This window comes from Canis lupus, chromosome 23 (assembly GCF_003254725.2).
Source record: "Canis lupus dingo isolate Sandy chromosome 23, ASM325472v2, whole genome shotgun sequence".
Lineage (NCBI taxonomy): Eukaryota > Metazoa > Chordata > Mammalia > Carnivora > Canidae > Canis > Canis lupus.
The window spans coordinates 16877543-16890984 of NC_064265.1; the positions used below are offsets into that span (position 1 = coordinate 16877543).

The window sequence follows — 13442 nt, forward strand, 5'->3', positions numbered from 1 at the left end:
CTAAATATTTAAAATGTCTTTAAGAGAAGACCTTTTCAACTCCACATTATTCAACTTATGTTTTCTGATTAGTAACATTAATCCTGCTAGGCTTTATGTTCTCTGAAGTTTAATTAGTTCTGTTACATTTATCTGAGTGACTTTCATTTCCCCCTTCTCTGTTTCCAAAATGGGACCTACCTTGTTCTTGTAGGTTAGAATATATATTTTTAATTACCCAACCTCAAGTGTGGTTATCCCATTGAGCCTACTTTTCGTTATTATTTAAAAAGAAACATCAGGGAATAGTTCATTGTAAGCATTTTAAATCAAGTTTTGGGAGATGTAGTCACTGTACTAATTGCCACACTGGTGGCCTTTTTGAGCAATATTAAGATGAGATCAAGTAGGCCCTATACTTGAAGAAATACGGTGCATCAGTGTGGTTAAGACTAGGCTCTAGACTGAAACCACATAGGTTCTACCTATGCAGAACTGTGTACCTTATATCCGCCTCTACCATTTACTAGCTGTGCCAGTAACTAGCTGGGCAACGTAGAAAACTTACTGTGCCTCCATTTTCAATTCTAAACCAGAATGAAAAGTCATGACTACCAGATGACATTGTGGAATAGTGTCTGGCATAAAATGAGCATGGATATTTTTCATTTTTTAAAGCTTCATAATGTGACTCCTTAAGACTTTGATGCAGTTCGAAAAAAAATTTTTTTTTCAAGAAGCTTCAGACCTTCACAAAAAGAGACTTGCCTATGCTAAGTGAACCGGATAGATGTCTTAAATGCCCAGTCACTTTTATTTTCACAACTCTATTCTCATTGAGGTGTGCAGTGCACTTGAGTGACTGAAAATGTGTTCACACTATATGAAAGCTCTGTAGCGTTGATCCTTTCAAACGAATGTCTGGGAGATTTTTAGTCCATAACAGATCTTGAAACTAAGCACGAGATGAAACAGTTCTTCCTCACCCGTTTTATTTCAAATGCTAAAAGTTGCGCACACGAAGTCCAGAAAAAGCCACAGGGCTTAGGAAACCTGTCCTCGGGCTAGTAGCCCCAGGTCGGAGTGAGCTGGCCTGGTAGCCCCAGGTCCGAGGGAGCGGCCCGGTGGCCCAGGTCGGAGAGAGCCGGCCCGGCGGCTCCAGGTGCGGGGGAGCTGGCCCGGTGGCCCCAGGTCCGAGGGAGCGGGCCGAGCGGCCCCAGGTCGGAGGGAGCGGGCCCGGCAGCTCCAGGTGCGGGTGAGCTGGCCCGGTGGCCCCAGGTCCGAGGGAGCCGGCCCGGCGGCTCCAGTCGGAGGGAGCCGGCCCGGCAGCTCCAGGTCCGGGTGAGCCGGCCCGGTGGCCCCAGGTCGGAGGGAGCGGGCCCGGCAGCCCCAGGTCCGAGGGAGCCGGCCCAAGCAAGGTCCTACGGCCCACCTCCCGCCGCCCGGGCTTGCAGCCTTGGGGCCAGAAGCTGCGCGTTCTGCGGTTGCCACGGCAACGCCGCGGCAGGCGTCACCCGTCGCTATGGCGCCCGGCACGCCGCAGCACGGCCCTTCCTGATTGGCCGAGGCGCGCCGGCGAGGCGGAAGAAGAGCCGCCGCCATTGGCTCAGGCAGCGCCGGTTGGTGGCCTGAAGCAGGGTTTGACTGTACCAACGGCGCAGCAGGCGGCGGTGTCCCCGGGGTGGAGGGGACGCGGAGGGGACGCGGAGGGGACGCGGAGGGGCGCCCCGATCCGGAGCCGCGGGTGGCAGCAGCAGAAAGGATGAGGAGGCAGGTTTAGGAGTTGGCCTGGAGGAGGGCCCTCCCTCGGGCGCGGTGAGTGGGCGGGAGCGGGCGTCCCCCTGCGCCGCGCGCGGCGGGAGGCGGGGGCTCCCGGGAGAGGCCGGTCCCGGGGGCAGCCCCGAGGCCTGCGGGCGCCGCTTCCTCGCCGGGGCGCTGCGGCCGAGCGCGGGCTGTCGCGGGTCGGGGGTCGCCGCGAGTCTGCCTCCGGCGGAAGGGGTGGGCAGGCGCCGTCAGCGTGTTCCTGGCCCTCTCAGTTCGGGGAAGGAATTCTTTTGCCTACGTGGAGCGTGAGTGTGTCTCTTCCCTCTTGTCCGATACCCCTGCAGCCTCGTTGGTGAAAGTCTTTATGGGCGTCGCTTTTCTGCCTCCCCTTCTGCGAGGCTGCTTTGACTGCCCCTCCGCCCTCCTGCACCACGTGGGTGAGCCTGTCCCCTTCCAGCCTTCACGCGTCGCGTGTCTGCCTATGGCTGGAAAGCCGCCACCTCCAGCCCACGCTGCTCCACGAAGCGCCAGACCCCCAAATCCAACCGCCAGTCACCTCCACACTTCAGGTGTGCAACCCCAAAGGCTAGCTCCTTCCACCCCCGCCAGACTGCCTCACCCTTGGATTCCCTATCTGGGGCAGACCTATCCACTCAGTTACCAAAATCACATTCCAGGCAGGGTCTCTGACACCACCTCTTGTGCATCTCCATCAGTTACCGAGCCTGCCCCTTCTTACTAGCTGTCATACCAATTCCCACATCATCGTCTCCGTTCTCGGTGTATTATAATTTCCACCAGTCCGTTGGTTAAATTCAGCACCCATCCAGGTCCCTGGTTCCAGTCGGGCCCTATCTCATCCGTTTTCCCCGAGAGTTAGGATCTTTCTAAAAAACAAATGATAGCATTTCGTTCCCTGCAAAGATTCTCTGTTATCTTACTCCAGACTCTTTAGTTGGGCCTTCCATCAGCATTACCAATTTGTTCATTCCCAGAACATGCCACACTCTTTCCCCTGTGTGGTAATTGTGCCTGTTGTTCACACTGCCCACAGTGGACTCCACTTTTTGCACCCTCCCCACCCCTGTTCTCTCTCCGTAGTCTTTCGCTATGCGTTGCCTCTTTACTTTTCTATTCCCTTCTCTAGACACTCTTTGTGAAGGCAGAGGCTATGTTTGTCTCACTCGGCATTTGTTGTATTTCTCACAGTAACTTCCTTACAGCAGGGGCTATAACAGATATTGGTTAATCGAATGGATCTCTAAAATGGGAAGTCATTGTTTTTCATGATGTCCTTTTTCAGGTTCCAGAAAAGTTGGAAGTAATTTCTGGCCAGTGAAGCTTTTGCTTATAAAATATGAATGTTGAATTTGTAGATTTTGCTTAGATTTCAAGACCCTTAGTAATTGGAAACTACTTCAACTCAGAGTCTATCTGCATAATCATTATGATAGTAGTTGTTATTACATGGCACAAATTTCAAGCAGGAAACAGAGAGTACAGTGTAGGTTGCAGGAGAAAGGCTTTGGAGTCAGAGATACATGGATTTGAATCCTGGCTTCTGCATTTTAGTTCAGTGGCCCACAGCAAATTACTTAGTCTCCAATAAGCGTCTTTATTTGTACAATGGGCTGATAATAGCACCTATCTCATCTGATTATCTTAAAGACTAAATCTGCACAATTCATATCAAATTCACAGTACCTTATACTTAGTAAATTTTCATATGTTTAAAAAATCAAAATACAAGATGTTTGTAGCAGTTTTATTCACAATTGTCAATATTTGCAAACAATTGAGATGTCTTTTGGTGGGTGAATGGACAAACTGATACCACCAGACAGTGGAACATTATTCAGTGCTAAAAAGAAATGAACTATGAGGCCATGAAAAGACATGGAGGAAACTTACATGCCTATAACTAAGTGAAAGACGCCAATCTGAAAAGTCTACATATTGTATAGATTCAACAATATGACATTCTGGAAAAGGCAAAAATTTGTAAACTGTAAAAAGATCAGTGGTTTCTGGGAGTTGGGAGTTGGGGAGAAATGAATAGACAGTGAACAGAGGATTTTTAGGATCGTGAAAATATATGATATTATAGTGATGGATACATCTCATTATATATTTGTCCAAACCCAGAGAATGTATACCACCAAGAGTCAACCCTAAGGTAAACTGGACTTTGGGTGATCATGATGTACCAATACAGCTCATCCTTAGTGTAAATTATATCATTCTGGTGAGTGATTCTAGTTAATAGGGGAGACTCTGCAGTTTGGGAGCAGGAGGTATATGAGAAATCTCTGCACCTTTCTCTCAGATTTGTTGTAAATCCAAAGCTGCCCTAAAAATGTCTTCACAAAAAAGAAAAAGTAACATACTAAAGGTGAGAATTGTGAAATTTCCATGTTTGGCCCACAGAAGATACAAATCAATCTTTTAATTCATTTAAGTGCAATTTCTAGGACATCCTCCTCCTACTTGATCATGCTATACTACTCGATGACAAACTTTTGTGTATTGTCAACAGCATGCAAACAGGTAAGACACTCATTCATTAAATGAGTATTTGTTGACAATCATATTAGTCTAGGGCACCATGCCAGATAGGGCAGATCAAAAGGAACTGCAACTAGTAAAGTCCTGAGGAGGTGAAAGAAGGGCCCAGAATGTTACTCCTGCCTCTCAGAGCCAGCCCATCTTTGAGGCCAAAGTCAGAGTGAACGGAGTTTGAGCACTTAGATAGGAAGAGAGGAGCTAGAAGGTCGTTCAGACAATTAACGAATATTTATTGAGCACCTGCACGTTTGGCAGTGAACAAAACAAGGTCACTGTTCCTTTAGAACTTATGTTCTCAGGAATAGTAGAGCAAGATGCGTAGGACACAGACTTTCCAGCCAAATTGCCTAGGTGCAAGTGCGAGCTCCCCCAACTGCCAGATATGAGACCTCTGGCAAATTACTTCAATTTTTTGCACCTCAGTTTCCTGTAAAATGGAGTTGTTTAGTTACATGAATCAATATTGACAAATTTCTTAGAACTATGGTGGGTATATAGGAAGTATGTACCTGTAAAAGTAGCTGTTTGTATTTCTTGGGCGAGAGAGATAAGTTAACAGTTAAAGCAGGGTAAGGGAATAAAAAGTCTCTGCTGAGGGACAGATTGTGTGGCTTGGATTTGGGAATGAATCTAATATTTTTGAAAGACTTGGTCTATTTCCATAGGAAAGTGAACATTAAACATATTCATATCTGGGTGACACGTGTGATGACTTTAAAAACCCTTGAAAATAAGCACTGATTTTTCATAATTACTCATGCTTATCCAGAGGTCAGACTTAACCTCATCTCAGCTGAAATTTCAATAGTCATGATAAAATAAAGGTCATACACCCAACTCCATTGACTTGACATCACCTCGGGGGTTATTAAATCCTACATTAGGGATAATTCTAATTAATCTGGGTCCTAGCTTCACAGCCATTAAAAGTCAGGACCGGTGGCTGCCTGCCAGGGATTTGTAACTGTGGGTTTTGCTTTGATGAAGCTAAGGGGATTTCAGGTGGTCCCTCGGGTCAGGTGGTGCTGAATTAAGACCATCTGTGAAGCAGATGCCCACATACTAACTTCTCTATCTTCCCAGCACGCCTTCTGAGAGTAATTTTCTCCATGTGACAAATGGAAACTGAGGCTCAGAGGGTGACATGACTTGCCCAAGGTCCCACACCTGGGGAAGGCAGGATTTAAATCCGAGTCTCTTTGATTAGGGCAGCATCAAAACTATTCCCTAGGAAGCAGATGTCAATACCATTTAAAATATCTGACTGAAATCTCTCTGGTGCCTACAGGCATGACCCAGCTCTGCATGTTACCCAGACAGTTCTAGGCACCCATGGAATTCTGGCCCCAATTTTCCTGGGACCATTTCCACCCAAAACCTGGGTCTTGGAGAATCTCAAATAGAGTGTATTTTGTTATGTAGAGTAAGGAGGGAAGGGGGTGAGATTTGACATCTGAGTACTTTGTACACACAGACCTGGCCAAAAGGAGATCTACTCCCCACCTCTCCAATCAAAGAATTGAATTGTAGACAATGACGTTCTTAAGAATATGGCTTTGAGAGGCATTTGGGGGCTTGGTCGGTTAAGCATCTGCCTTTGACTCAGATCATGATCCTGGCATGGAACCCTATGTTGGGCTCCCTGCTCAGTGGGGAGTCTGCTTCTCCCTCTGCACCATCTCTCCCAACCCTGACTCATGTTTGTGCATGCTCATACACATTCACAATAAATTTTTTTAAAATAAATTTTTAATAAAATAAAAATAATAAAATAATAAAATAAATAATAAATTAAAAAAAAAGTCACAGAGACAAAATGACAGTCGACTGGCTCATCTGGAAAAGAGACTAGAAAACCCTTCTATGAAACTTGAAATAAAAGCTAGAAGCTGAATGCAGAAAGCACAGCAGCCATGACCCTAGGCCATCGGAAAAAATTATATAGTATTTAGTGTATCACTTGTGAAAGACAGGGAATTGTTAATTTCAGAAAAGTGTGTATGAAGTAATATTTGATTATTAATGTGGCAAACATTTATTTAGAAAATTCACTTAGAAATAGAGAGCTGGAAAATTTCCACCAATAAGTGAGAGTTATTATAGCAATAGATTAACAGGGAAGGATCTTCCTGGCTTTAAATTCCTGTCCTGCCACTTAACAGCTGTTTGGCCTACACACATAGTGCTTAACCTCTATGGACCTTAGTTTGCCCATGTTTGAAAGGGGAGAATGCTGGTAGCTGCCTTCCAGATTTGTTAGGAGACTTGTATGAGTTAAAGTATGGAAAGCACTGAGCATGGCACTGGCATGGGCAAAGCACCATGTAAACATTTGCTCTTATTATCGTTGTTCTATTACTAGATACAAGATCTTAGCCAAGTTACTTAGCCTCTCATTGCCTCGGTTTCTTCTTCAGTAAGTTGGAGATCCAACACTACCCACCACATAAGATCATTTTAAGGATTAAATGAATATACCAGAGTGCTTATGATAGTAAACCTTGAATAACATTAGATTTAAAAAAATTAAAATCAGGACTGCTTGTCATTTTGAAAATAAAGCTGTTTTTTTTTTTTTCACTTTGTGTCTACTATTTGTTTTCAATGAATCAAAGTCAGTGAATATAGACAATTGATTTAAAATGAGCATAGCAGGGACACCTGGGTGGCTCAGCGGTTGAGCATCTATCTGCCTTCAGCTTAGGACGTATTCCCAGAGTTCCAGGATCAAGTGCTGCGTCAGGCTCCTGTATGGAGCCTGTTTCTCCTCCCTCTGCCTATGTCTCTGCCTCTCTCTGTGTCTCCCATGAATAAATAAATAAAACCTTTTAAAAATTCATAAAATGAGCATGGCAGGCTCTTCAAATTGAAGTAATAGTAATATTACCTGTCACAGTATTTATAAACAGCTATCATAACAATTAGTTACATTTCTGTAGCTATTGACAGTGCTAAAGGGGTTTTGCTTTATTTTATTTAGTTCCAACTACCACTTTATAATGGGAGATATTATTATTTCTATTTTCGGTAAATGAGGAAACTAGTAAATAGAGAGGTCCTGGGGCTTTCTGAGGTCATGTGGCAGGCACACACAGAAACCAGGTCTCGTCCACTATTGGTGCTCCTTTGGAATACATCTTAGTGTTGTAGCCAGAAGAATTCATGTTCTTAAACCAGTGGAGACCACATATTCATAGGATGTGCATCTATATGCTTACACTTGAGATAAATATGAATGCTCATCTTCAGGAAATACTATTGTCCTGTTTCTGTATACTTGAGGTAGTCCATATTTAGCATGAATATCTTATTAACCTTGTGGCTTCCTTTACTTTGTGGCTGTGTTTATGATGAGATTTTTGTCAGACCAACATTTTGTAACAACTGGATCCTGGTCAGCTGAGGCAAACTTATTATTTGTTGATAATTTTCTCCTGCTATCTTTATTCTTCATATTTAAACAATGATACTCCATTTATACTTAGAGCTTCCCAATCACGTTTCACTTGGGATTTTTTTCATTCATTCACTCATTCATTCATTCATTCATTCATCCATTCAGCAATTACTCATTCAATTCTTAGCAATGCTTTTCTGGATGCCAGGGATGAGCAAACTGGCGGTCACTCTATCCCTGACTAGTTTACAGTACCTAAAGGAGACAGACATTTATTAAATTATTGCCTGAATCTGACTCTTTATTAAGAGCTACAAGACAGTGCCTGGTGAAGCTGTGGCCTCCTAAAGGAGCAGTGGAAATTACCTTAAAGAATGGACACTTGAGTTGAGACATGACAAGCCTTCTCATACCCATCTGTTTGTTGAGTTTCTTGAGTCCAGGAGTAGAGATCCCTGGGTGTCTAGCAGAATCAGCTCTAGAGCAAGGATTCAGGGACCAGGTATTAGTGGAACTGGCTAGGGAGGGCGGCAGAGGCATCATCTCCATGGAACATGTTATAGGCCTCGTTGATTTTTATTGTTATCCTAAGAGAAATGAGAAGCCCACAAAGGCTTAATCTGTCAGAGTTGTACCATAAAAAGGGTGCTTTTGTTGCTGTGTGGAGAATGGATTCCATATTGTTGGGTAGAGAGAGTAAATGGAAGTTGAGGGACCATTTAGGAATGGATTGCTGTAGGTCAGGTGAGTGAGGAGGGAGACTAGGGTGTTGGCAATGAGGGTGGAAAGAAGTGAATAGATAGGGAACATATTAGAAATAGTAGGAAACTAGTCAGGATTTAGTAGGAATAAGGGGGTGAGGATGAGAAAAGTGCAATTTTTTTTCTGAGGTTTATGCCAAAGGGCTGTACTTTGAGATTATTTACGACTATTTTGCTTCAGAAGTTGGATGTAGAATTAGAGGCTGCCTCTCATTCATGCACCATCATTCACCTCTCTTCACATTCCTCAGCTTCAGTTCAACTCACCTACTTGCTGTCTCCCCAAACCACTCCCAGTATTTTGCCTCCATCCCCTTATTCATTCACTCTCCTGGAAAGTTCATCACATACCCCACCCATTTTTCTGGACCTTCTTCATGTCCCCAGTTCATGAGCCTTTCCATAACTTTTCAGCTCACAGTGATCTTCCCCCCACATTCATTCAATTTATAATCTCCTTTAATTATATAGGTTAATAATATAATAAGGAAGTTAATTGCCTATGCTTTTTGACATTTCTAGAATTCTTATTTAATCCCTGTATTAGCGTGTAGAGACTAATACATGAGAAACTACCCTCCTGCCTTAAAGCCCAATAGCAGTAGTTTCATATTGTTTAGCCTATGTATTTATGATTTCACACACACACACATGCAAACACAAACACACACTGAGATGTGGATAGATTGTTTTTGCAGTGCCCAATAGTGTCTTGTGCACATTCAGAGCATAGTAAATAAATGCACTGAAAACAAAGTGTTATTAGATGAAATTTAATTTAATTTTATGGCTTAAAAATACTTATAGTTTCTTGTAGTGCCTCCAATTGTTATGAATATCAATGTGTTTACTCAGTGTTTTTTTCACCCTTAAAAGGTCTACAGTTTGGGCTGAATCCATACTTGCCTATTGCCACCATGACTCATTTATTATTATGAGGGTTCACCTTGGGGGTAAGACATATTTGACCATGTCTTATTCATTGCAGTATCCTCAGTGCTGAGGATTATTGAGGGCATCAATAATTCATTTTTGAAGGAGTGATTGAATATTGTTGTCCCCTCTCTGACACAAAAACAGAGAATAGAATGTATTCTTGCAGGGCACCTGGGTGGCTCAGTGGTTGAGCGTCTGCCTTTGGCTCAGATCATGATCCTGGGGTCCTCAGATCGAGTCCCGCATCAGGTTCCCCACAGGGAGCCTGCTTCTCCCCCTGCCTATGTCTCTGCCTCTCTCTCTGTGTCTCTCATGAGTAAATTAAACCAAAACAAAACAAAACACATATTCTTGCTGTGTTTGGGGTCAACAAGAAAAGAGAAATTTGATGTGCTTTTTAAGTTACTTTCATTGACTAGTTAATATAAATTTTCCCCTCATATCATCTGGACCTTTTTTTTTTTTCCTTTTCAATCTCCCTGTTTAATATATGGGTCTCTGATTTCATTTGTCTTAACACAGGTACATGACAAAATAGGTCTTGAGTAGGTTTGGGTCAGCAGCCAGACAAGCCGTGAGCACAGGCATATCACAAATAACCATTATGCAGTGGCAGTTGAGGGGATCTATAGAAACTCTGTTCATATCTGCAGATATTTCCCTTCACCAAAAAAGGTATAAGTTTCAATGGGAATAAAGCTTGAAAGAAGAAAATTATAATGGTATCTGTTGCCACATATTCTAGTTGATTCTGGAGCAGCACCGGCTGTCCAACTTGGGTCAGTGCTGCCTAGTGGAAAATGAGGGCAAACTCTTAAAAAAGTATCTAACACACAGCAGATGGTCAATAAATATTTGTGGGAATGAGTGGGAGACAGTACAATTGGGATGTTTTATTCCTTGTACCTTAAAGTGCTTATTTAGATATAAGAGAAAATTGTTTAAAATATAAATGCTTTGCACAAAGAAGGGATCAGGTCTCCTGACTCAGGAGCAAGGCCATGATGATACTTGCCCTGAGCTGGCGACAGATTCCTGCCGATGGAGGTTCTGTAGCAACTGTGTCTTTGTTTTCCTCTGTATGGTGATACTAGGATACACCGCCTACCTATTTCACACGAGTGAGCTAGGATGAATGAATGGATGTTTGCAAGCCCCCCAGGGTCCAGGAGGTGGAGTTGTGCAAGCATCCGTTGTTATTAGATCACCCTTTGCCCTTGGCTAAGGGCCAAGGTCAACAAGTTCTCCCATCTACCTGGATTGCCATTTAGGATTTAGGCCCTGAAAGTGAACTGGGCTCTGCTTTCCTCCTTTTAAAGGTGTTGTGTGGCCTTGGATACCTGTACCTCTCTGGGCCTCAGTTTCCCCTTGTGTTAAATGAAGGGTGCTGAATCCTGATATTCAACCCATGACCGGTGGATTTGTTTTATCTGTCCTGTGCAGGAGTTTTGTTTTGCTTCAGTTTTAATATGAGTTTGAATCCCTTTAGGAAGGATATGCCTTTACAGGTTTGACGGAAGTCCTGACTTTAATCTGTCAGTCCTGCTATGCCTGTCACTCACTTACACTCAGTTCCTAGGCCTGCAAGGTGTTAGAAACCCTCCCACCAGATGTTCTCTAAGGGTTTTTTTTCATATAACAGATGTTTCTGTTCTGCTAGCTCCACAACTATTTCCCATTAAAGAACAATCACAATGTAACATAAGGGATAAAATCAACTCTACGGTTTAGATAAGTCGACTCCCTTTTTGAGGTTGTAACAGGTACAGGTATAAGCAAGTTGTTTCTTATAGGGAGTTCCTTGACTTTTTGATCACTTTACTTTCAAAATGTGTGTGTGTGTGTGCATGTGTGTGTTTTATTTTCCAGTCATTTGACCAATCTAACTTGACATTTTCTGTGCAAGGGTTATAGTTTTCTAAAACACAACTAGTTTGAAAAGACCAAGCTTTCTATCTCTGCTAGATTAAGTGCAGTTCTTTGTAAAGAGGAAACACTTTCTCTATTCTCACAGCACTTTATTTTTTAAGAAAGATTTTATTTCTTTGAGAAAGAGAGATTGCATAAGTGAGGTTAGGGGCAGAGGGAGAGGAAGAAGCGATCTCCCTGTTGAGCAGGGAGCCCGATGAGGGCTTGATCCCAGGACTCCGGGACCACGACCGAGTTGAAGGCAGACTCTTAACCACCCAGGCGCCCCTCTCATAGAACTTTAATTAAATAAACTGTTCAAATGGCCAATGCATTTTGATTATTCTGAAATACTTTGGGACTTCTATAAAAGCTGCAAAAGTAGTATGGTGGGTTTGCATCTACCCTTCACTCAGCTCTCCTTCCCTAGTGCTAGCATCTTTCATGACCATGGCACAATTATCAAGATTAAGAAATTAACTCCTAACTAATGCATTTTAACATAGTTGTCTGGTTTCTGGTTTTAATTCTCTATGTAAATTATATCTAATTTTAGCTACTTTGTTTTCAAAGAACCATTTTTAAAGGAATATTGAGGGGAAAAAATCTACTGTAAAGGATGTAGGGATATGATTTTTCATTTTGCTTTGCCAGCTAGTTATGGAGCTGAAAGTCCTCTCAGTTTCTTTAATGTGTACTTGAGCACAGACAGATCTGTAGCTTGTAATCTAATATGGAGGTTAACTGTCATTCATCAAAGGAAATAAGGACTCTCTTTTGTTGGTACAAGGAAGTTAGAACTTCCTTTTGTGGTAAGCTTTATAACAGTTTATTTTAGTGCTTTTTCAAAATAATAAACCTGATGTAGCCAAAAGTGGTAATTAACTGGAGTCATGTTAAGCTCTCTTACTAATACTGCTTTCTAAGTGCTGTTTTTCTTTACTATTAGTAAATTTAGTAAATAAAATGTGGTATTTACAAAGATGTGACCTAAGTGACTAATGAGAAAAAAAGGTATTACTGGGATTTGGAGCTATTTTCCATCAGGAATCTAATGACTTTTTGTTTTATCTTCAGTAAAGATGAAGGCATTTAAGGATCTTCTGAATGGTTTAAGGCAACTGTAGAATAAAAAAATAATTTTTTTTAGAGTCTGAAAACCATATCACAAATACTCACCATGTTACTTAGTTAGTGGGTTTATATTGTACAATTTAGATTAGTTACAGACAATTAGGTAATTTTACCATAGCATGGATTTCTTTCTCTGTCATAGGTGTTTACCCTGAAATTACCAAGAGATCATGAGCAAATGAGGTGTGTGTCTCTGGAGACTTCTTTTAGCATTAACCCACATTCAAACGGCAATAGGAGATAGGAATTACTTTTGAGAGTCTTTTTTAAGTGTATTAAAAAAAATTCAGCAATGAGTCAGTACTGTGATCATGTCTGTACTTGACCAGGGCTGTAACCCTGACCCAGACTGAACCCATTTGGCTATCCCGTAAGGCATGGAAAGATCCTTTCTCTTCCCTCTGAGGTAGTTTTTGGGTCCCATGACTGAAATATGCAGAGGAAAGATATTGAAAGTTTCTGTTCTTAAAGTAATATGCACTAGGATTTTTATATATAATATTTCACTTCACCCTCTCTCTTTTTGTAAAGAAAAAAATACTAAATTTCAGCTTTCACACTTAAAATCAAAGGGAAATCCACCTGAACACAAGTGTTTATGTAGCTAGTATTATAATCTCTTTGGCCTCATCTCATCTGCAAAATATATGTTAGAAAAATGAGTGGTGTTTGTTTTGTTTTGTTTTATTTTTGTTTTTAGCAACAGAACCCTTTTCTCCAATGAAACTGTACACAGAACCCCAGGGAAGTGGGACTGCCCTGGTTTTAAATGGGAAGCTCATGTTCAGCCCTGACTTAGCCATGGTTCTCTTTCTCCTGGGCTCACTCTTGCCCTCTCCTGGTTGTCCTGGAATTCACAACTACTCAGTCCTCAGACACTGCACTTGAGGAAATAGTTCCTACAGAATCATCTAGCGTTACTGTGAGAACAATATTACTATTTGAAAGGAGAGACTTCAGTTTTGGGATATTTGGGTGGTCTTCAGACAGCTATGTTA

General features: G+C 42.3%; 2 protein-coding genes across 19 annotated transcripts in view; one reads left to right on the forward strand and one right to left on the reverse strand.

Moving 5' to 3' along the window:
- LOC112668649 (translation initiation factor IF-2-like) overlaps positions 1 to 1618 on the reverse strand; it is an 89263-nt gene extending 87645 nt beyond the window's left edge. For all 7 annotated transcript variants that reach the window (XM_049100038.1, XM_049100036.1, XM_049100037.1 and 4 more), the window contains exon 1: positions 966 to 1618. In XM_049100038.1, coding sequence (XP_048955995.1) covers positions 1024 to 1581 — 558 coding nt within the window. In that variant the 5' untranslated portion in view covers positions 1582 to 1618 and the 3' untranslated portion in view covers positions 966 to 1023. The remainder of the gene's footprint in view (positions 1 to 965) is intronic.
- Positions 1619 to 1654: 36 nt separating this feature from the next.
- Positions 1655 to 13442, forward strand: part of NEK10 (NIMA related kinase 10) — a 226885-nt gene continuing 215097 nt past the window's right edge. For 10 of the 12 annotated variants that reach the window (XR_003141762.3, XM_025461041.3, XM_049100027.1 and 7 more), the window contains exon 1: positions 1655 to 1794. The gene's annotated coding sequence lies outside the window, so the exon portion shown is untranslated. Of the gene's footprint in view, positions 1795 to 1910; positions 2049 to 13442 lie in introns of those variants that run through there. The other 2 variants (XM_025461042.3, XM_025461043.3) reach the window with 2 other exon arrangements.